Source organism: Poromitra crassiceps (assembly GCF_964638095.1).
Source record: "Poromitra crassiceps genome assembly, chromosome: 1".
Classification (NCBI taxonomy): domain Eukaryota; kingdom Metazoa; phylum Chordata; class Actinopteri; order Beryciformes; family Melamphaidae; genus Poromitra; species Poromitra crassiceps.
The window spans coordinates 63,550,211-63,574,368 of record NC_139623.1 but is presented as its reverse complement, the minus strand read 5'-3'; the positions used below and the strand labels follow the sequence as shown (position 1 = coordinate 63,574,368).

At 43.0% G+C, this 24,158-nt stretch overlaps 2 protein-coding genes across 2 annotated transcripts in view; one reads left to right on the top strand and one right to left on the bottom strand.

Moving 5' to 3' along the window:
- The first annotated feature begins 5,842 nt into the window (after positions 1-5,842).
- On the top strand, positions 5,843-20,156 carry zmat2 (zinc finger, matrin-type 2). Its single transcript, XM_083647627.1, has 6 exons — positions 5,843-5,861; positions 6,994-7,087; positions 7,446-7,569; positions 8,327-8,400; positions 15,065-15,210; positions 19,516-20,156. Exons 1-6 carry the CDS (start codon positions 5,844-5,846, stop codon positions 19,660-19,662), a joined length of 603 nt encoding a protein of 200 aa, XP_083503753.1. The 5' UTR covers position 5,843; the 3' UTR covers positions 19,663-20,156.
- A 33-nt stretch (positions 20,157-20,189) lies between these two features.
- Positions 20,190-24,158, bottom strand: part of LOC310789804 (cilia- and flagella-associated protein 70-like) — a gene marked incomplete at its 5' end in the record, with an annotated part of 125,897 nt that continues 121,928 nt past the window's right edge. Inside the window, 3 exons of the mRNA XM_083651483.1 lie at positions 20,190-20,651; positions 20,735-20,782; positions 21,169-21,270. Of these exons, the coding sequence (XP_083507609.1) occupies positions 20,571-20,651; positions 20,735-20,782; positions 21,169-21,270 (231 nt within the window). The 3' untranslated portion in view covers positions 20,190-20,570. The remainder of the gene's footprint in view (positions 20,652-20,734; positions 20,783-21,168; positions 21,271-24,158) is intronic.

The window sequence follows — 24,158 nt, the reverse complement described above, 5'->3', positions numbered from 1 at the left end:
AGTTTTAAGAGCACCTAAAAGCAGCTCTTAGCACAAAAATACCCCACTGCACTTAGCGCACCAGTATTCTCCGCGCTGCGCAGCGCAGTGCAGGGGAAGTCCTTTAGGATAGGTCATTACGCACGGATGTGCCAAACGCCAGGGCATCAAATTCAGTGAGGCACCTATAATTAACTGAAAAACGTATCACCACCCGGAGCAACCCCCCCCCCCCCCACTCATGTCTCCCTAAGCACACTCCCCAAGTTTGAAGTCGATCTGGCAAATGGGTTCTCGAGATATGCAAAGGACAGACATACAGAAGTCGATCAGACAGACAGTCCTGGAGATATGTGAATGCATGAAATGCGGCACCACAATCGGGGTCTGAGCAGCGCACTCCCCAAGTTTGAAGTCAATCGGACAAATGTTTCGAGATAAACTGTTTTTTGTGTTGCCAGTAGTAGTGGTGTGTGTGCCCAATTGCACAAAATTCAGCACTGCTCTATGTCAGGTTCTCAGCAGCGCATTCCCTAAGTTTGAAGTCGATCAGATGAACGGCTATCGAGTTAAAGTGCTTTTTGTGTTGCCAGTAGGTGGCGCTATGCCAAAGTGCACGGAATTCAGCTCCCTGCACTCCCTTGAGTCCCCCTAAGCGCACTCCCCAGGTTTGAAGTCGATCGGACAAACGGTTCTCAAGATAAACCACTTTGTGTGGCCAGTAGGTGGCGCTGTGCCGAATTGCACGAAATACTCTTGTCGAGTTCCCATCAAGGCACTCCCCAAATTTGAAGTCGATCGGACAAACGGTTCTTGAGATAAACCTTTTTTTTTGCTAGTAGGTGGCGCTATGCCGAATTGCACGAAAACAGGGCAGTGCACTCAGTCAGGTCCCCCTTCCTAATGTAGATTAAGTGCGTTTGTTGCATGATTCCCTCAATGATTCTCAACCTTTTCATATCAAGGACCCCTAATTTAGTCCACATTTGGGCCATGGACCGCCATCTGATTAGATTTAGCATCAGACCCAAAACTGATAATATTTTTTACAAAATACCATATCTGTATTGTAGGTAGAGAGATAACAGACTATCTGTATTGTAGATAGAGAGATAACAGACTGTCTGTATTGTAGGTAGAGAGATAACAGACTATCTGTATTGTAGGTGGAGAGATAACAGACTGTCTGTATTGTAGGTAGAGAGACAACAGACTGTCTGTATTGTAGGTAGAGAGATAACAGACTGTCTGTATTGTAGGTAGAGAGATAACAGACTGTCTGTATTGTAGGTAGAGAGATAACAGACTATCTGTATTGTAGGTAGAGAGATAACAGACTATCTGTATTGTAGGTAGAGAGATAACAGACTATCTGTATTGTAGGTAGAGAGATAACAGACTGTCTGTATTGCAGGTAGAGAGATAACAGACTATCTGTATTGTAGGTAGAGAGATAACAGACTATCTGTATTGTAGGTAGAGAGATAACAGACTGTCTGTATTGTAGGTAGAGAGATAACAGATTATCTGTATTGTAGGTGCAGCGATAACAGACTATCTGTATTGTAGGTGGAGAGATAACAGACTATCTGTATTGTAGGTAGAGAGATAACAGACTGTCTGTATTGTAGGTAGAGAGATAACAGACTATCTGTATTGTAGGTAGAGAGATAACAGACTATCTGTATTGTAGGTAGAGAGATAACAGACTATCTGTATTGTAGGTGGATATATATCAGTCTGTGAAAATTCCTCTACAATTGTATGTGTGTATGGTTGTGGCCTAAGGGCTTCTATTCATTATGTATTTTAACATTCAGTCAAAGAAAATTCATTCATGGTACCTGACCAGGCTGTTGTAGGCCGAGCTGCACCCAGGTAGCACTGTGTGTGTGTGTGTGTGTGTGTGTGTGTGTGTGTGTGTGTGTGTGTGTGTGTGTGTGTGTGTAGCCGTAGCATGGTACCTGACCAGGCTGTCGTAGACAGAGCTGCACCCAGGCAGCAGCCACGGCTCAGGGCTGTAGCAGCCACTCGAGCCGGGCACCGGACGGTCCGGGAGGCCATGCCACACTGCCGCAGACCAGCCCCGAGCACACACACACGAGCGCGGGCTGAAACAGAAGCTGCACAGACACACACCGTTAGCACACACACGAGCACGGGCTGAAACAGAAGCTGCACAGACACACACCGTTAGCACACACACACGAGCGCGGGCTGAAACAGAAGCTGCACAGACACACACCGGTGAGCACACACACACACACGAGCGTGGGCTGAAACAGAAGCTGCACAGACACACACCGTTAGCACACACACACACACACACACACAAGCGCGGGCTGAAACAGAAGCTGCACAGACACACACCGGTGAGCACACACACACACACACACACACACACAAGCGCGGGCTGAAACAGAAGCTGCACAGACACACACCGTTAGCACACACACATACACACACGAGCGCGGGCTGAAACAGAAGCTGCACAGACACACACCGTTAGCACACACACACACACACGAGCGCGGGCTGAAACAGAAGCTGCACAGACACACACCGTTAGCGCACACACACACACACACACGAGCGCGGGCTGAAACAGAAGCTGCACAGACACACACCGTTAGCGCACACACACACACACACAAGCGCGGGCTGAAACAGAAGCTGCACAGACACACACCGTTAGCGCACACACACACACACACACACACACACACGAGCGCGGGCTGAATCAGAAGCTGCACAGACACACACCATTAGCACACCGCCGCTTCATACACTTTCATTTTTAATGCCATCTCAACATCAGGATTGCAAGTAATGATTCTTTTTTCAATTATAAATACTACAAGAATAAAGACCATGGCTGACCAATTTGGGGCCTGTGGCCCAAGTTTGGCCTGCCCCGTTTGTTTTGGCTCACCATGTATTTCACCCACACACACAAAATCGCTGCTAATATATTACGGTCTTTCAGAGGCTGTGGCGGAGTGATTGGTATCAACCATGTCAACCTTGCATGTCGTGAAGGGGCCTAAATAACACTCCAAAGTTAGGCTACATTTTTTTCTAGGGAGAAAAATGGCATGGCCATTTTCAAAGGGGTCCCTCGACCTCACCTCAAGATATTTGAATGAGAATGGGTTCTATGGGTAGGGCTACACACCTTGAGTTGCATGCACTTTGTCAGAAAGGTGTATTTCCCTTTGAAAATGTTTAAGCTTTTTTTCCCCAATCAACTAAATCTAACTAATAATTTTTGTTAAGTAAAACTTCTGTTTTATTATTTTGAAAATGTATTTCATATTTACAATGGAAATTGTCTATAAAATATAATACATTTTAATGTGATGTCATTTCACATAGGCCCATCAACATTTATTTTTGGCCCACGGCCCTCCATCAGATTAATTTCTGGCCCTTCATAGGAAAGAAATTGGGCACCTCTGATAAAAACTAATGGTCAACACCAGTCAGCAGAGGCCAAAGTGATTCTTCAGATTTCTTCCTCTGACCAGCAGACATAGGCTACATTTGGGGTTTCTAATGAGATGAAACAGGGAAAAGCATAAAATCTGCAACCAATAAATGTTTATATTTGATCATTATGTGTACATCTATTTGGGTTCAGACTATTTTGTATAGGAGGATCTAGTCTGTATGAGCATTGTTATTTTGCCAACCAGATACTTAGCCTACCTGCCATGTGTGATCATTTGGCAGTACAATAGAGACTAGTAGACTAAAATAAAGACAGGTGTGTTTACAGGTCTGTCTGATAAATAAAACAGTTGAGTTGAAATTTACAGACAGCAGCTGGAGGAGTTTACTGTGGCTGCTCTCAACTGGACACACATTATAGCCAATAAGAGAGGCAAAGTGAACGTCACTTCCTGCTTCAGCACTGTACCAGAGATTTTCATCCACCATTTATTTTCCCATAGACATTTCATAAAATGCTTATAAAAATAGTTTTACTGGTTCAAACCAAACGGTTCAGCCAACGCTCTAATCTGGAGAGACCAAACACATAGAACATTTCACTGGACCAAAAAAAAAAAAAAAAAATTTTTTTCTTCTTTTTCTTCAAACCTGCATTTTTTTTAACGTTTTGGTCCGAGTGAAATGTTATGCATCTCTCCTGTTTCTAAATATATCTGTACCGTTTGGTTTGAACCAGTAAAACTCTTTTTTATAAGCATTTTACAAAATGTCTATGGGAAAATAAATGTGGATGAAAATCTCGGCTACAGTGCTGAAGCAGGAAGTGAGTTCCACTTTGGCTCTCTATTATAATGGAGAGCAATCCCCAAACATATAGCCTACATAAAATCATTTTGTCATGGAGCATTCAGGTCCAATATGCTTCTAGTTTGGTGTCAATGATGTTTTGCATTCTCTTAAAAGCCATTTTGCATCAAAAGGCTTCTGCTTGAATTTGATATGAGTTTCAAATATAGTGAAGTTGATCCTATGTATGAATTTCTTCACAAAAGCCTTAGCCCTTCCATCAAGGTAAAGAATTTAACATATAAGATAGTTTTTTATTTGTTTGATTTTTTTGGTCGCTGCATAGTTCCATTTGTATTGTTTCATAGTTTTGATGTTTAAAAAATTTGGAAAATAGTACAAAATAAAGAAAAAGGGGGTGTTCCAAACTTTTGACTGGAGCAGTTGCAGTAGCTACTCAGGAGGTTTTGGTGGCAAATGATTATGTTGTCATAACTCCCTCAGACTTCAGTGGGTTGATCTTAACTCCTCCATGTCTCCTCTCTACTGACCTGTTTGCTCCGTGCAGCGGGCTGTGAGCTGTCTCCATGCTGGTTGTCATGCTGGTTGAGTCTCTGAGCCGCCGTGCAGAGTCAGACAAACGCCATTAAAGACAGCTTTAAATTGGCCACAGCTGATTGGGGCGGAGCCTGCTGCTGCCTGCAGGGCCTGTGGGCGGGGCTCAAACTCAACACTGAAGTTTTCTTTACAGGCAAAGTGACCGCCTACTTCCTGCTCACAAAAGCAGTTTTGCAGTTTTTGCATAATATGAAGTGTTTGGGTTAACCTTGTCCTAAACACCCAGACGAGTGAGTCTGGGTGACAGAATGGACACTATTATGTTTTGGAGTATTTTGGGTGGACGTCGTTTTGTTTTTCACACTGAAGAGAATATTTTGTTACTGCTAAAATCCAGAAGGTGGCGGTAATGCATAAAATGCTGTTTGCCAACCGCCAATCCAGAAGGTGGCGGTAATGCACAAAATGCTGTTTGCCAACCGCCATTAAACATCAGAAGATTTTGGTCCTGTCCACAATCGTTTACACCAAAGAGCGTGGAAGGAAAGAGACGACACCCGAGCCATTTTTGGAAACAGAATGCGCCTCGCAGTGGTCAGCTGCGGTAGCGCTGGCCCCTATAATCAGCCTCTCTAAACAGTAACTCAACGGGAGTTGAACCTCGGGTCCTTTTCATTAGGTATTTATCTTGAAAAAACTAAACAAAGAAAACGAAAAATTTTGCTTAGTTTCCACAATATGGTTGTTGTTTTACATCCCTGCACTACACCACTTCAATCAAGATTTGCAGTACGCCCGGAAAAGATGTGAATCCCCAAAGTTTAGAGTGTTCTCCCGTTGAGTTACTGTTTAGAGAGGCTGATTATAGGGGCCAGCGCTACCGCAGCTGACCACTGCGAGCCTGTGCGAGGTTCTTTTGGCGCTGTCACGCTTCCAAAAATAAAAAATGGCGGAGGCTGCTGGGCGCTGATGTTGCAATGGGGCAATATGGAGCTGTCATTTCTTTCCATAAAAGTTCTTTGTTTACACTGCCGGAAATCTGATAGAAGAAGAAGAAGAAGTAGAAGATGGCGTCGGGCAGTGGAGTAAGTGTTTGATGCAGTGTATTTAGTCTGTTTAAAATGACTGATATGTTTACCTGCAGTCAGTTCAGCACCAACTGTGTGTTGCTAGTTAGCAGAGCTTCTTGAACAGGTGTAACGGCCAAAACAGAATCCTTTACAACGACCGGGAACCTTATTAAACCGGTCAGGGTAACGTTGGCTAGCATGCTAACAACTAGCGTTAACAACGAAGAACTCTCAAACTGTAGCGTGAAGCTTTTAAATGTCTGCCGCATATCAGAGAAAAATAACTTTACAAGTTGTTAATACAGCTTTCCGACTGAACTCTGGTGACATTGACATTAACGTAGGGTTACAATACATGCATGTTTAATCTCTTCTTCCAAATTGAAAATTGAACCTTATAAGTAGCCTCAACTCGAGACTCTTCAGTCATTCTTCCTTCAGATGACTGAAGAGTCTCGCGTTGAGGCTACCTTATAGGTGCAAGCATGTAGCAGGTAAACGTTACATAATAATATAATTATTTTTTCTTCTTTTCAGGACTGTATTATCTATAATAAGAGAGAAATGTGTCCCAGTTTTTCCAAGCCATCATTTTTTTTGTGTGGTTATGTCTGGATCGTCATCCCCAGTATGTTCTGATCCAGTAACGTTAATTGTTGTGCATTCTTTTATAACTGGGAACTGGTAATCTTACGGTTCAAAGGTAGCTGGGACGTCACCAGAGGTGGTATTTCCCATTCCAAACTCGTAGGAGCCTCAGCAGCCCCAACCTCAAAAATACAAGATTACAGTAGTATAATCGTAGTAAATGTTGTTTATTAGCACTTCTGTCTTGTTTGTGTCTCATTAAATCAGCTGTACACACATCAGCTGCCTAACTTCTATCTGCGTGGACATGAGGCTGCAGTGTTTGTATGCGCAAAATGCCATGTTGTCAATTGTTATTGCTAACAATGGCTACCGACTGGATCTGAACAGTGAACTTCCCAGCTCAAGTTTTCTGCAAATGGAATGCTAACAAAACGGATGTGACGTCATTTAGCCTCCACATCCCAGTTATTTTGGATAAAGGAACGCAGGATTGGTTCTACTGTAATCTTCCTGTCTGTCTCTCCCAGTGAGCTGATGTCTCTTGTTTGTCCTCCAGTCCAGTAAAAATGACTTCCGTCGCAAGTGGGACAAAGATGAGTACGAACAGATGGCTCAGAAACGCCTCAATGAGGAGAGGGAGAAGAAAGATGGTAAGGAGCTGGGAACCTGAACAGTGTTGAGTTATTTTTTACATGTCGTTATCCGAAGCGGAGTGTGTGCATGTGCTTTAAAAACACTGTGTTAAACTCTGTTCAGGTTCACATTCCAGTCTATTTGGATTTGTGATATAGTTAACGGCAACTTTTCAACATTGGCTGTCAGAAAACACCCATACAAATGATTTGTACAACTTTGTCTTTCGTTGATATTCCTTTCTTTTATGTTTGAGTGTTTTGTTAATACACAGTTTCATCATCGTTCATGGTACCTTCTTGCTGTACAGCCACCATTTGCCTGTTTGCACAAAGTAACTAAACTCAGCTAATGGTGATTTTCCTGGTCTCACAGGCAAACCGGTGCCTCCGGTCAAGCGGGAGCTCCTGCGCCACAGAGACTACAAGGTGGACCTGGAGTCCAAACTGGGGAAAACCATCGTCATCACCAAGACGACGCCCCAGGCCGAGATGGGAGGGTACACATGCTTTACCTGCTCCATGTTCTATGTGTCAACAGACAGACAGCATGCAGCAGCATTAGCATTTCATACTGTGATATTGGTTCATATTTAGCTGTCAGCATATCTGCACAGCTTCAGATTCTTGGCAGGTGCAAAGAGATCTTTCCTATGTTATTTGTGTTACGTTTCAGCATTGTTCCACCAGTTGCTTATGTGGCACTTTAATTTCTCCCCTCCCCCCCAGGGGATCAATAAAGTACAATCTAATTTTATCTTAGTAGTGAACAGCCATACAGGGTTCCCGCGGGTCCTTAAAAAGTCTTAAAAGGTCTTAAATTAGAATCAGGGAAGTTAAGGTTAAATTTATCATAAATTTGCTGTAGGTATCAAATTTGCAGATGGTGTTTTTAAGGCTGATGGAAAAGTGTCACGTACCGTCTATTTGATTACCGTGCTTTGAAAAACTCAATAGGCTTCTGTCCAGCAACAAAGAAAGTTAGCGACACAGGCAGAGCATGCCACGTGGTGGGTTTGTTTGATGTTTGTTTGGTGAAAGAACTGTCATGGCGGAAGGCAGCAAGTACCTCATACAACCCCACATCAAAAAATCATAACTATCCCTTTAATGAGTGCTTGGCACCAGAGATGGAGACGTAATAAATACAAAAATAAGAACAGAGGAATTTGTTGGCAACACTTGAAATATTGTCTTGTCCTACTTGTATTCTAATATTCATAGACTAATGCCACATTATCTCTCTCTGTCTCTCAGATACTACTGTAATGTATGTGACTGTGTGGTGAAAGACTCCATCAACTTCCTGGACCACATCAATGGAAAGAAACGTGAGTACAGTGAGGTGACTTAGCACTTTACTTTCATTATGAGCCAGAATTTAGTCTTCAAAACTGATACTATGTCTATTATGTAAACATTGGACAGCAGTAAGCAGTGTCTTCCTAGCCTGGGTAAACCCAGACCCACGTGACCTCCATGTACTATCAGTCACATAGAAACTTGCGTTACAGACATAATCTGTGATGTTACGTTGAAGGGTGGGTTCACCCAGGCTGGTGTCTTCCCAGGCTAGTGTCTTCCCAGGCTAGTGTCTTCCCACACCCAAGCTGTGTAGCAGCGTTTCCTCCGGGGGTTTCGACCAGTTTTGGTCAGTTGACTGTTTGTCTTTGTCGACTCTGGAAGTGAAGCGGTTCTATATTTGACTCCTGGGATCAGTTTTTTTTATGCCTCCGCCGGCAATAGCCAGGCCAAAGGCGTTATGGTTTTGGGTTGTCCGTATGTATGTCCGATGTTGGTTAACGCGATATCTGATCTATCCAATTTCATCAAATTTGCCTCAAACGTCCACTTGGACTCAAGGATCAGTGGAGGAATTTACCAAAATATTTTAAGGGCAATCCCCCCCCCCCCCCACAATCTAAAAAGTGGGGGCATTTTCAAAATTTTGGGGGCACTTAAAAATAAAATAATGAGTGCATAAAGTTGCTGTTTTTAATGTGAAATGAGCCCAGATTAAAATGCATACAACAGTAATCATCAGCACCTTGTGTGGAACACATACTATAGCTGTTCCAAAGAGAAGTGTGTTGCATGTGGGAGAGAAAGCAGGACACAGTCACTTTTTTAAAGGCCATTATTATTATTATTATTATTATTATTATTATTATTATTATTATTATTATTATTATTTGTTTACCTTTATTTAACCAGGTTAGTCTCATTGAGATTAAAAACCTCTTTTGCAAGAGAGACCTGAGGCCTGTACTACGAATGTTGTATTAGAAGATCTAGGATCTGTCCCTTGATCTGGTTTGTCTAAACCAGATCAGCTCGATAGTACCGGTAGTTAACTTGTACTACGAACGTCGATTGGCACTCGTTAACTCGAACCAGGTTTTTCTAATCAAGCTGACAGCGCGTGCACATGAAAATGCCCGTGCACTGGAGCTCGTGCCCGCAAAAGAGGCGTGGTTTTTAACAACTGCCAATCACAATGCAATATGGACTGCTCCAACTCCTACAGCGCCAGACACGCCTATTTCCTCGTTCTATGAAACCGCAAATAAAAATCTGCGTTGGATATTATTACTGTTCCCGAATGATTGTCTAAAGTGACCACTTTTATCCACACAAGTAATTTATTTGAAGAGCGGTTTCGTAGGCTATCTACAGCTCTCTATCTACAGTCTTTTGTGGAAGCAATGTGTAATCTATCTCAGTCCAAAATCCGTATAGACCATTTAGGCTCAATGACTGATTGAATAATTCCTATAGGCTAATCAATAAAAAAAAGAATGATAATACAATAAAAAAAATGCTTCTGAACTGAATCGACACGGTACGTGCGGGCATAGATTTCATTTATAAAAAATAGCCTATTTTGTGGCCAATCACATTATGAACAGCTGAGTTGACACGGCAGGCACATTTCCTCGTTCAATGAAAGCGCAGTGATCAGAGTTTTAGCGGATATTTAATGTAGCCTGTCAGAATGAAAATCCGCGTTGGATAGTCTGCTGAAAGACTGTCTAAATCTGACGCTTGTATTCACATCAGTCATTTGATTTACTTTGATCAGCGATTTCTATTTCCTACAGCAGCTTTTTGCGAGTGTAAAAATGTAAATGTGTAATCTCAGTCTATAAATTTCCACAATCTGTAAGCCTATTTAGACCATAGATTTAGAAACGCATGCTCAATGAATAAAATAATCATATCCTAATAGCCTATAAAAGAGAAAACTGCTGAACTGAATTGAGACGATGCGGGCATAGTTTTCATTGATAAAAACTAGCCTATTTTGTGGTCACATGGCTATTGTAATGTCAGCAGAGTCGCATATCTCCATATTTCATATAATGATGCTGGAAATATGAAGTTCAATCACATCATACAGGCCAAAAGCAACACAGTTGCAGCTGCAAAATGCAGGAGTCGCCTAGATATGAATCATCTTAATATGGGATCGCCTGTGTGCAGGTGATCCCATATTAAATTGCTTAGATGTAGTAGGCTATTCCAGCATGTAGGCTATGACCATTTCAATTCCAACCCAACGTCAGTCTCAGCTCCGTTGCGCACACGGCACCGTGCGCTTTGGAGACGTTTATGTAACCTTTTTATGCCGGTTTAGTGATATTTCTCCACTCACTATTCAGCTGCAATCGATCAGCGGGATCAAACAACGTATCTAGGCTACTTGAGAGCACAAAAATGAATATATAAAAACATATTCCAAAGTGGTAAGTAGGGCTTAATTAAAATAGCCAACAAGTGCAAGGCTTTAGTCCTTGATTAACATTAACATTGATTAACATTACTCATTCAACATTACAATTCGTGCTCCTTCCTAGATGGGAAACTCGCCCAGAAAGGGGTTGGCCATTTTTCCAAACTGCTGATTCGATTGGTTCGTGGGCAGTGTATTTAAGGTCTAATCTTATCCTTGCAACTTAACCTGCTGCGGACCAGGTTAAGTGTGAAGCATAAGTTGCTATGGAAATATATGTCGGTAAGAAGTTAACTTGCTTTGTAGTACGGCCAAACCAGGTTTAAACCTGAAGTTACCTCGCTAAACCACTAATCTTGCTTTGTAGTACAGGCCCCTGGCAAAGAGGCAGCACAGGGTTACAGACATACAGTTACATAACATATCACCACAACATTTGCATATAAGCAACTGAACTAACAATCAAAGATTAAAAGAAAAGAAAAAAGTACAACATATATCACATTGATAGGCATGATTCAATCAACTCTAATCATGACACTTACAGACCTGCATTTCATTTGCCTCCATGACTTTTAACATCACTTTAAAACTGTCTAATGAGAGAAGCTCCTGTAGATTCAGTGTTTCTTGAAGCTCATTCCAGGCCAGAGGGGCAGACAAATGGAAGGCCTTTTTGCCAAACTCAGTCCGAGCTAGGGATGCACGATAATTATCGGACCGATAAATTATCGGCCGATATGGCCATTGTGCGTTATTATTTATTATTCCGATAATGGCCTTTTTCAGATAAATTATCCGATAATAATCCTGTTTATTTTTTGCCTCGGAAGCGGAGCTTTTTGTTGTCGCACATTCGTGACATCACAGCTGCGACGCAAACATGGCTGCTGCCAGTGTGTAGTGTGTTGCTGTTTTTCAGTTTCACAATGATCAGAAAGCTACTGTAATTTGCAATCCATGTCCCACACAGGTTCCCAGGGGAGGGGAAACCTCTAAGCTGGCATTACGTTAAACCAAAGCTGGCGATGATGCAGCGGATATGTTTGTTGTCTTTGTTAGCGAGTGTTAACGTTAGCATTAGCTCAGTCGTAGCGGGCCTACCCTGCAGGCTCGTCCGCTTGGCAAACTGTGACATTTACAGTCTGTGGCTTGTAATCAAACAGCCCCACAAAAGCACTTAATACACAGAGCTTGCGTAAACTTATAGAAACTAATGGAAACCCCTTTACCCGAAATGAAACATCCAGGGATTGTGTATTTAACTCCAAAAAACCACTCGCTAACGTTAAGCTAACCGCGCTAGTTAGCGTTAGCTGCGGGACAGAGCCAATAATGAAAACAAAGGAGCAGTCACGCACATTAGGCTACATAAAAAGCATCAGTCAGTCAACATTACATAGTGCCTTTTATTTAATCTGGTGGCAGCATTCTTCAGTAAAAAGTGAAATGACACAGATGGTTTTATTGGTTTATAGTGCCTGCCCATGGACTGTATATATGCCTGCCCCATTCATTGGGCCCAGGCTACAATTCACTGAGAACTGGAACCAATGCAAAATTTGAACAGATCAGTATGACAATAAGAGTCTAAACTACTATGCCTTTTGTCATTGTGTTTTATCTGCAGACTAAGCAGCTTGGCTTTCCGTTCTATAAAAGCCTTTATTTTTGTATTGACTATAATTGAGTGATACACTTTATTAAACAATCATATTATATCAGAAGTTTTCTTTGTTTTGCGTTCACAGTGATGTTAGTTAGATTTGGTTAGGTCAGAGCTATGCTCACTACATCCATACATCTACCCTAACCCTTTTTTAACCCCAGGTGTGCATAAAATACAGGTTAACACGTTCACTGCCAACGACGTGTAAACACGTTTTCAGAATCCAGCTGTTGACTGCCAGCGACGTGTAAACACGTCGTTGGCATCGATTTTTTTTTTTTGACGGTGGGTTGTGCATCTAACCCTTTTACATCTCTTATATAAGTATTGGACGTGTACAACGTGTACAACCCATTCCACCGACCCACTAAGTGGCGACAAGGAAGTAGGAAGGCAAGCAAAAAGCAGTGTGATCCATTTCCATTCTCATGAAAATGGATTGGCGGAGGCGCTTTCGTTTCCGCGCTGATTGCTGGCGGTGCGGGATTGCAAACTTGCATGGTGGATTGCGGATGGAGCACACTTTGAGGCACGCAGCGTAAATATGACCAGAGTCGCAGGGGCTTCATCGGAGCTCTCGGCCAGGGCTCCGGGAGGCGGGCGAGTCCAGCCGGGCTTCCTCGGGGAGCGGCCACGCAGACAGGCACAGCCAGGCACAGCCGCACAGCGGCAGCGGGGCAGTGAGACTGGTGACACGCTTGTGGTGCAGCAGGCTATTTTGCAAATTGGAAACAGCCATAAAAGGCTTTTAGAATGGGATTTTCAACCCATTCTTTTTTGTTTCTTTTTCGCTCTAATTTAGAGTAATTTAATTTCTATTCAGAAATTTATTTGAGAGGTCGAGAGTATGAGAAAGTGCATTTGCACAGGTAGGAAAGTGCTTGTGACACGGCGCTGCAGCCAAGAAGAACGCCCACGGAGGGAGGAGTTGAGCAGAGGGGAGTTTCCTGCTGTTATGGAGGAAATTACTGTTCAAAACTATTGTTTAGGTCTTACTGATGCCAAAAATGAATGGTTAAAGTGACTGTTCTATCGAATTTCACAAAAAGCCGTTTATCTCTGAATATTTTTTCTGACGCTAAAACCATGCTGTATTCAATTGCTAATGCTTACATAACTACTAACTCTACAAACTAACTCTTTTAGACAGAGAAAGTACACATTCTATTAGTACTTTTGAGATATTGTATGTTCACAAACTCCAAGCAGAAAAGAATCCTCGGCTCTTGTAAAATGAGCCAGAATCCTCAAAAAACGGCTTGGCAGAAGCTACCTACAGCAAAAAAAAACGGCTGGCAGTCAATGTGTTAAAAACAAACAAAAAAAATTATATCTATTTTTATTATAATAATTATCGGTTATATCGTATCGGTTATCGGCCAAGACGAATATATTTATCGGTTATCGTATCGGCTCTAAAAATCCATATCGTGCATCCCTAGTCCGAGCCTTTGGTACGGTCAGCAGGACTCTATTTTGAGAACGTAACTGATAAGTGCGGTTTTCCTGCAGGGTGATTAGCGAGCAGTCTTTGAATTTCAAATGAACCATAACGCCGTCTGTCACGTCTTATATTTTGACCAAAGTTTTGTTTATCATTAAGTCATTCTCCCCCTCCAACAGCCACACACGGACAGACCACACCGCATTTCCCACTAGAGCTGTCACTTTTTGGCTGATTCACTGTAATATTCCATAACTTTGACCTAACCAAATTTAACTGACATCACTATTCAACACGACAAAACAAATAACACTTCTGACTCCTTAAAAAAACAAAAAGTAATTAAACTTCACAAACATATGTTGGCTTTTATCAAGCATTTTGCCTACAAATTAAATTAAATGCTTTGACATAATCTCTCAAATCAGACCTCAATGTATTAAATAGAGAGGCAAAGTGAACGTCACTTCCTGCTTCAGCACTGTACCAGAGATCTTCATCCACCATTTATTTTCCCATAGACATTTCATAAAATGCTTATAAAATAGTTTTACTTCGTCAAACCAAATGGTTCAGCTAACGCTATAATCGGGAGAGACCATAGAACATTTCACTCGGAACATTGAAAAAACATTTTCTTTAAACCCGCATTTTTCTTAGGTTTTAGTCCCAGTGAAATGTTATGAGATCTCTCCTGTTTCTAAATATATCTGAACCGTTTGGTTTGAACCAGTAAAACTATTTTTATACGCATTTTACGAAATGTGTATGGGAAAATAAATGGTGGATGAAAACCTCTGGTACAGTGCTGAAGCAGGAAGTAGGCGGTCACTTTGCCTCTCTATACAGGTTATTAGTACTAAAGTGCATCACTCAATACAAAAATCAAAGCTTTAGAAGCAAAAGACTATGGCTGCTGCTTAAATTAATATGCAGATAAAACACAATGACAAAAGGTATATAGTAGACTGGTCTCTAATTTTATGCTGAAAGATATACAAATGAACTTTCATTGAAAACAACATCTTACAGAACACATTTGAAGAAAGTGTAATATAAATTCCAGTAGGAAAGTTGGTGTTGAAGCAGTATTGAGCTGAGGTTATGTTGACATCACTGTTGTGTTTTGTGCTGCGTCTTGCTGTGCAGACCAGAGGAACCTGGGCATGTCGATGCGAGTGGAGCGCTCCTCTCTGGACCAGGTCAAGAAACGCTTTGAGGTCAACAAGAAGAAGATGGAGGAGAAGCAGAAGGAGTACGACTTTGAGGAGCGCATGAAGGAACTGCGGGAGGAGGTGAGGCGGTGCCCCTGGGCCAGGGCAAAGAACTTACATTTGATAAGAACCAAAGGCTAATAGGTGGTTGTGCCATTGCAACATCAGCGCACAGCAAATCTGCCATTTTGGCCTGAAGCAGACACCTCTGATTGACTAGTCTCGCTTGCCAGACTATCTCCGTTTCACGCTGTACTGGGTCTGGCTCCACTTACTCTCACTCTGGTCTAGCGGGAATAAAGGATATGTTATATTTACAACCATCCACCGAAACTACCAACAGGGTTGTGCCAAGGTGCTTGAAGTGCTTGGATTTTGAGAGAAAAAATCAAGTCCTAGAATACCTTGAAAATAGCCCCTTTTTAAACAAGGTGCTTAAAAGTCTTTGAATTTCAAATGAACCATAACGCTGTCTGTCACCGTCTTATATTTTGACCAAAGTTTTGTTTATCATTAAGTCATTCTCCCCCTCCAACAGCCACACACGGACAGACCACACCGCATTTCCCACTAGAGCTGTCAGTTTTTCAAAAAATAAAGTTTGAACGAACTTTAATTGACCTGCAATTTGTTTGATTATATCCAAAGTTAATTGGTTAATTCCCTCCCACGGCCCCATAAAGATTACGTTACACGTTACATAAGAGATAGCCTATGTAACGTGAGTGGGGTGGCTCGCTAACAGGGGTGTCCGCAGATTTGTTGTTGTACTCAAGTAACACAATAAAACTGTACCTACTAGTGATGTCAGTTTTTTTTTGTATATATATCCCCCCTCCCCCCCCCCCCCCGATTTTTTTTATCCCCAATTAGTGCTAATTTAATTTATTTATCCTGGTTGCTACTCCACCCTCTGCCGATCTGGGGAGAGCCGAAACTGGCTCCATGCTTCCTCCGAGCCAGCTACTTCTTTTCACATGACAGAGGAAGCTTCACCGGTAGGACATAGCACGTGGGAGGTTCACGCTATTCCAACGAGTTCCCCTCCCTCCGAACAGGCGCCCTTAACGACCAGAGGAGGAACCACATTAGCAATCAGGATATTGCATGTTTTGGTGAAGGGGGTTCCTATATGAAGGAAACCCCCGGGAGGCACGGGGAGAACATGCAAACTCCACACAGAAAGGCCCTTTTGACGACCCCACCCGGGCGGTGGGCATTCGAGGACATGCGGACGGGCACACATTCCTTCAGCGTTCACAGCGTCCCAGGTGGGAATCGAACCCAGGACCTTAGAGCTGTGAGGCGACAGCGCTTACCACTGCACCACCGTACCCCCATGGGTCAGGGTTTTTTAAGGCCCGCCCCAACCCAACCCGTCATTGGAGCCAGCCCGCCCCGCCCAGCTTGTTAAAATATCTGAAAATTCTGAACCCAGCCCAACGCAGCAGCCCGCAACGGCCAATTTAATTTAATATGTCTCTGGACTCGGGAGGAGCGCAGCAGAGCTCTCCAAGGTGTGCAAAGTAACTCTGGCTCTCTCCCCCCTTCTATCTTTCTCTCTCACACACACACACACACACTCACATGCGTTGCGCGGCTGCTTTCATGTCATCGATTTCTTTCTGCGTCATCACAAACTCCGCTATTATCGGTCTTTCTTCAATTAATCCCAGGTCTTCAAATGGAGGCAGCAGGTAGAGGTAGGCTACAGAAACACTTCTTATTCTTCCCCATTTCTTTTAATTACCTCATGCGCTCTCAATTGTTGCATGCGACGTGACTACTGCACCTGCAGGTGCAGACGGCTTGCAGATACGGCTTCAGACTCGCTGACGCTGTCTGATTTCTTTTAATTACCTCATGCGCTCTCAATTGGTCACGTAGCCTACTCACGTTGCAGTAAAAAATGGGGGGGGGGGGGGGTAAGCCAGACTGCTCTAAGGCCTACAAAATAACCCTGCAGCCGGAGGCAGAAATTACCATCTTTGGCTGCTCGGAGTCCTCTCTGAACTTCCCTACAGCTGTGCAGCAGTCTAACACAAGGGACTACTGTTGCCAAAAAACTCATTCTGAAGGAATGGAAGTCTTCACCTTCACTTCAATTGTGGTTGACGGCCATGACTTCTGTTATACGGATGGAGAGACTTAGGTTCCTGAAGACCAACTCACTTAAAGCAGGACTAAACCCCAAAACACTTTTAACAAATATATATGGCTTTTGGGGTGGTGTGTGAAGAATTCTGGTCAAAATTTCCACATTTGAGACCAAATGTATAATATTCTACAATCTTTATCATTTTCAGCTGCATAAGTGCCCTCTATGGGTTCAAACCTGCTTTTTTTTTGCCCTACAAAGCGGTACAACCTGACGTCACGGCGCACTCCCCCCCTTCCCCAGTCCCCACTCATGTGAAAAAGTTTTTTGTCATGTGATTATTACTGTAGTTCACGCCAGGAGAGTTGCAACATCTCCATTCACTCCAATGGACCCGTTTTTAGCGCGAGCCCTATAACAGCCCAATGCATCATTAGCCACGCCTACTGTGGCTAATATTGGCGGCTAGTTAGCTATGTTCCATGGCAGTAAAACACCACTGAATGATCAAATTGATATAACTTTTAACCATTTCGGGCAAAACTGTTTCCATCAGTATTTGTTTATAACGTGGCTATATTTATAATATAGCCACATAGATACACTGTCATCACTGTCAAAAAAATGGGATTGGGAGGCAGGCCACAGCATCTCTGTCGATGATTTGATTTGACAGTTCTGGGCGTTGGCGTTGGCCACTCCTGCCGTGTTTCGCCCCCAAATCAGTGTGTTCTGGCGCTTAGGGCTGGGACGGATCACGGATAATCCGTGACCCGTACGGATCAGCCCCCACGGTTCGGCACACGGTTCGGAACGTCTTGGTCCGCGGACCCCCCCCCCCCCCCCCCCCCTTTCGTTTCATTTAACGTTTAACGTTAGTGTATGAACGCCTGCAGCGCAGCCAGACACAGACAGGCATCATCATGGCAAGCACAAGTGAGCTTCCTCATCCCTTCGCTGTAAAGTCTCTCTGAAGGCTGTGGCTAGTGGCTACTAAAGACAGCATTTATTGATACCATTTTCCGTTCTTTAGTTATGAGCCGGAGAAGATAGGTTGTTTTCAGCGTTTTCAGGCATTTCAAATTATAAGCTGAGATATTCCGCCTTTTGTGAAATGAAGCATTTCAAGCACATTCACTGACTCTAGCTAATATTTTCTGATGTAGTGACGTGGTGTAGTTGTGTCCTGCCCTGCGTGCACCACCCCCCTCTCCCCCCCTCAGCTGAAAACTCCTCCCCACACTAGTAACACACAGCCTCACGCACCCAGCGTCTATTTTCGGAGTGCTTTTTGTGCGCCGCCTCCCAGGCAGCGCAACGTGGAAAAGCCACACGCGGACTGCAGGGAAAGGTTTGGCTTTTCAGTGTCGGCTGCTGCTTTTCTAGCGGCTAATCGTGTGGAGAAACTATGCTGACAGACAGAGGCAGAAGGGCTCAGTTGTGTGCGCGGATTGACTGTGTTCGCAGGCACCGTCAGTTGCAGCCAGAACAATCTACATGGCTCTGGGCTGCAGCATGAGCGGGTTCTCTTTGATCACGGGGCTTTTTCAGGCTGTCATTGGCACTCAATGAGCTAAATGGGTGACTATACTATAAATACTAAACGTGATTTAGCGGGTTCCTTTTATCAGTTTGACTTGAAACAATGTCACAGGCTGGGAAAGGGTCTGATCTAATGTAAACAAGCAAAACATGAAAGTACGTCCGAGTACGTCTTTGGCACAGAACGCCATTGTAAAAAGTACGTCCGAGTACGTCTTTGGCAGAGAATGAGTTAACGTGGAGCATTGCGGTAAATACAATATTCCACGAATGTGAGTTTGACAAACCAGTTACATGTCCTCTGCATTCTACATCAAATGAAGACATTACTGTTTTATTTTGTATGTTACATACTTATTGGCCAAGTTATGTTAGTTTATGCTGGAGGAATTCTGTCAGGGTACAAGGGGCTATAGGGGCCATCTTGTCTACAGAGTTTTCAAATCAAGTAGAATACCGTTCTGCCAGACATCTGGGGAGTTTAGTCCTGCTTTAAGAAGTTTTCGGCTGTCTGGGATACATTGCTGGCCTACCTCGATGAGGTTAGGGGCGACAATTGGCTTGTTAAAGACACAATCCGTAATATAATGCAAATTTGATGCGCCCCTTTCGGGCAAATTAATTTAAATTTGAAAATGAATTCTTTGCTTTGTGTGAAGTCCTTGAAAATGAAAAAAAAAAAATCCTTGAAAAACTACGTGAAAGTCCTTGAATTTCATTTTGTAATGTCTGTATTCACCCTGTAGGAGGAGAAGGCCAAGGCATATAAAAAGGAGAAGTTGAAGGGGAGGAAGCGGCGAGCGGAGGATCATGACGTGGACTTTGAGGACGACGACGAGATGGCAGCCGTCATGGGCTTCTCCGGGTTTGGCTCCTCCAAGAAGACCCACTGAGGGACACCACCGGACCAGACTGGAGCTCGGTGGCTGTTTGGGAAAGGGAATTTTTGGGATTGTGGCTCTTGCAAAGTTTTCTTTTTTTTTATCAATGTGGCTCCTGAGTAGGGCAAGGTTGTGTACCACTGGTCTACACGGACATAAAAGTACAGACTCACTCACTGCAGCTAGTGGATCCTGTTTGTTTCTATGAGAAAAGCTGATTTATGTCAGATAAGACACATTTAGAGATATTCTGTCCGTAGTGTGAGACAGTAGCTCCTGTAATCGCTCCTGAACACGCCCGTCTGGATATACAGTACATGCAAGATCCCCCGGGCCCCACCCCCCACTTTGACCAAACACAAAGGAAAAGCTCATTCCACTGAACTGGACGTGTCAGGGTCTGTTTTGTCAATTGTAAGTTGGACTGGTTTTATTGATGATTCAGGAGATTCAGGGCTGGGCAGAGCGGTTCACTCAATAAACACATTTTATCACTTTGTTCTTTTATTCAAGGATTTTCCAGCGTTTTAATACACACTATTCCCATTCGCATGATCAGTTTACATCACATATCAAATGTAATGTCACAGAGCTGCGTTCAGTAATACCATAGTAGTCCACTGTGATATAATTGCCTTACTTTCAGTTGTTACTCTGATGTGTATTGTTTAACAAACAACTTTTTAAATTGTTCTTACTCAGTACAGTGCTCAATATTTAGTTTGATGTTTCCCCCTCTCAAATCAGACTGATTAGGAATTGAAGAGGTTAGCCTGTCTGTCAGTCTCTTGTATGTCAAATGAAAACAAACAAACAAATCTCAATATTTAAACTTTAAATTAACACAATAGGAACACAATAGAACACTCATTAGAGTGGCCCAGTTTGCATAAGATAGCAGAGGTTTGATGTTTGTTTCTTCAGAAAGACGGGTCTCCAAAGCCCAACACGTCCTGCAGCTCTTTGATCTCCTGGAGGATGGACTCATTCCGCAGATTCAACTGGAGAGAAAATCCACTGGGGATCAGGCAGGAAACATACATGTGGTAAACATGGCCTCCACAGCACCAGGACTCCAGCTTACCTTGATGACATATTTGTAGGACTGTTCTGCTTCCACTCGTCTGCCAGACTGAAAGAGAAGAAGGAAAACACTCATTGACAAGACTGGAGGCTGAAACATGAGGGAAGCAGGCTGATGGTCCCTAGTTCAAGTCCCCGGACTAAGCTGGGAAAGTCTGAACATGGGGAGGGAGGGAGAAATGCTGTCTCCTCCCTGTGAACAGATTAAGCTCCGTTTGACTCTGTGCCTCTCTTCCGCCATGATAAACCCCCAAATCAGTGATTCTGTGATCTGTTGCTCCAGACTGAATCTATTTTTACTAAACATTTCAGTTTGAACACCGAAATCGGTCAGAGGAAACTTATGTTGGAACGAAGAAAATATGTTTATCAACAATGATTGTGATGTGACATTGAAATGTGAGAAAGAAAGTGAGTCTTTTTCCCCCCACTCACCTTGAGGCAAACCAGAGCCAGGTAGCCCCACACCTCTGCATCCATGTTGTTCAGAGTGTTGGCCTCTGTCAGCGCATCCTCAGCTTCACCCAGCTCCTCAAGCTACACACACGCACACCACACACACACAGTTCACAACGTAATGATTTAATCGGAAGTGAAACAATATATCAGTTATTAAATTAGTTATCAAAAGGAGATCTCATAGAATAGCCTAAATGTGTGTGATTTGGTCAAAGAGATAGTTCAGAGATACAGTAGTTTTGGGGAATTTGACTTTTCCTAGAGTCAGAAACTAATAAATGTCTTCAGACCTTTTTATCTATTTGGTTTAGTCTGAAGTATGTCAGACAGCAATATCAGGCTATCTTGGCTCAATTGTTGAGTGTCTAAATTGGATCAAATAACATTATCATCATAGGAGCTGAGCGAGCCTTTATGCAAGCTTTGTCTGGGGGAGGCCCACAGTCTCAGACTTTGAAAACCCCTGATGTAGACCGCTATATAAATCAACACAAAGTTCTGTTTGAGAAGTCACATGGTGGTGGTGTGGGGCTTTTGCTTTCAGTCTACTTCAGAAGCACAGTCCATATATAGAGAGGCAAAGTGGAACGTCACTTCCTGCTTCAGAACCAGAATTTTACATTTTGTAAAATGCTTATAAAAATAGTTTTACTTGTTCAAACCAAATGGTACAGATATATGTAGAAACAGGAGAGATCGCATAACATTTCACTCTGACCAAAATGTAAAAAAATGCGGGTTGAAAGAAAATGTTTGTGAAAATGTCTGTTTTTTCTGTGTTTTAAGTTTTGGTCTGAGTGAAATGTTCTATGATCTCTCCCGATTCAAAATATATCTGAACCGTTTGGTTTGACCAAGTGAAACTATTTTTATAAGCATTTTACAAAATGTCTATGGGAAAATAAATTGCGGAAGAAAATCTCTGGTACAGTGCTGAAGCAGGAAGTGACGTTCACTTTGCCTCTCTATTGTAGAACACAGTTGCTTCATCCTACAACATCCAGTCATTACAAAAATTTGAATGGTATTTCATGCAGTACTACAGGGTCTATTTTGAGTGCCTTTTTTCCCCCCAGATTGGGAAGATGAGGCTAACAATCCCTTGCCGAGCGTTGATGTGCTCACACCTTCACAGTGCTTCGATGCTACACTTTACATCTAAATGAATGAGAAGAAGCTGACCTGGGTGTGTCCAGTGTGAATGGTAAATGGTAAATGGCCTGCATTTATATAGCGCTTTTATCCAAAGCGCTTTACAGTCAGTAGGTAGCTACTTCACCCATTCACACACCGATGGCGGCAGGTTACCACGCAGGGTGCTCCAACGGGAGCAATTTGGGGTTCAGTGTCTTGCCCAAGGACACTTCGACATGCAGACTGGAGGAGCCGGGAATCGAACCCCCGACCTCTTTTATCCAAAGTGATCAGTGGACGACCCGCTCTACCTCCTGAGCTACAGCCGCCCCCAGTGTGTGACAAGAAAGCGCCTTATGAGCACATTAGCGCATTATTGATGGGTGAGAAAACTGTTCTCTGTTCCAGCTAATTTTGAGCAATATAGAAAGGTCTTCAATATATGTTGTTTCATGAACATCCATCCATCCATCTTCAACCGCTTATCCAACAGGGTATCCGCTGGGTCTTGAAAAGTATTAGAAGTTGATAAATCAATTTATGGAAAATTAAGACCCTTAAAAAGTATTAAAAACTCTTAAATGAGAGGTATGAGAGGTATTAAATTTAGTAGCTAATGTGCTGATGGTGCTAAATGAGCATAATGATATTAATATTGCAGACCCCTGAATTGAATCCATATCATATTGTGACAGACTTTGTGATATCGGAAAATATCGTATTGTTGTCCAAAGAATCTATATAATGTATTGTGATGAAACTTGTCATTTACACGCCTATCGTTGATGTGACGAAAGTGGCGTTGAGGTCTTGAAATATATTGAAAGGGTCTTAAAAAAGGTCTTAAAAGGTATTGCATTTTACTTTTTTTACTTTTCCCTGCATATAGGCCTACCCTGAATCCCACCCTAGGTTTGGTTCCTTGCCAACTGTACTCAATTCAGTTACAGAGTGGAACTAGGTTAAAGGGATAGTTCGGTTTGTTTGAAGTGGGGTCCTATCAGCTAGTTCGATACACTAACTGAAATAGGTACAGTGTTCTGGACGCTGAGTGCACCGTCTATCAAGATCCAGCACTCTGAAGCAACAGCCTCCACAGCTCTGTCTCTCTAGTACACGGGGCCAAGAACTAAACCTTAATTTAGCCACCTAAAACAACGCCCACCTAAACAAATCAATATCAGTGTACATGCACGCTCTATTTTGACCATTTTCAGCACTTTACTTTACCGTCTCATTCGGCACTATTTCCTCCCAACCGTACAATTACCATATTCCTCCGCTAAACGCCTTCACAGAGCACAGAGCCGCGGTTTACAAAACATGAAGGCTTAGAAGAGAGACAAAACACTGACTTACTTTAGAGACAACAAGTCACCTGGCCTCTCTGGTCTGGGACGTTTTCCACAATTTATCCTGGGAATGGTGAAAAAGGTCTGCAGGACACCGGCATTTAGGCAGCATATTATGGCAGTTCCTCGTATCTCTCTTTCTGCCTGTTCAATCTCTGCATAATTGTATCCTCTTGTCACCAAGGTGAATGGCATATCGTCCTCGCTATCAAAATCACTCATATTTTCGTTCGTGTATTCTATTTGTTGTCTTCACTAACAAGCCGGGAGAAATAACCCAAAATAACAGCTGATCTGCACCAGCGCCGCGGCTCTGTGAAGGCGTTTAGCGGAGGAATACGGTAGTTGTACGGTTGGGAGGAAATAGTGCCGAATGAGAGGGCTGGTTGACGGTAAAGTAAAGCGCTGAAAATTGTCAAAATAGAGCGTGCATGTACACTGATATTGATTTGTTTAGGTGGGCGTTGTTTTAGGTGGCTA

Coding starts and splice junctions, on each gene's coding strand:
- zmat2 (XM_083647627.1), top strand. Junction 7,088..7,445: donor GGAGAGGGAGAAGAAAGATG/GTAAGGAGCTGG, acceptor CTGGTCTCACAG/GCAAACCGGTGCCTCCGGTC. Junction 15,211..19,515: donor TGAAGGAACTGCGGGAGGAG/GTGAGGCGGTGC, acceptor TTCACCCTGTAG/GAGGAGAAGGCCAAGGCATA.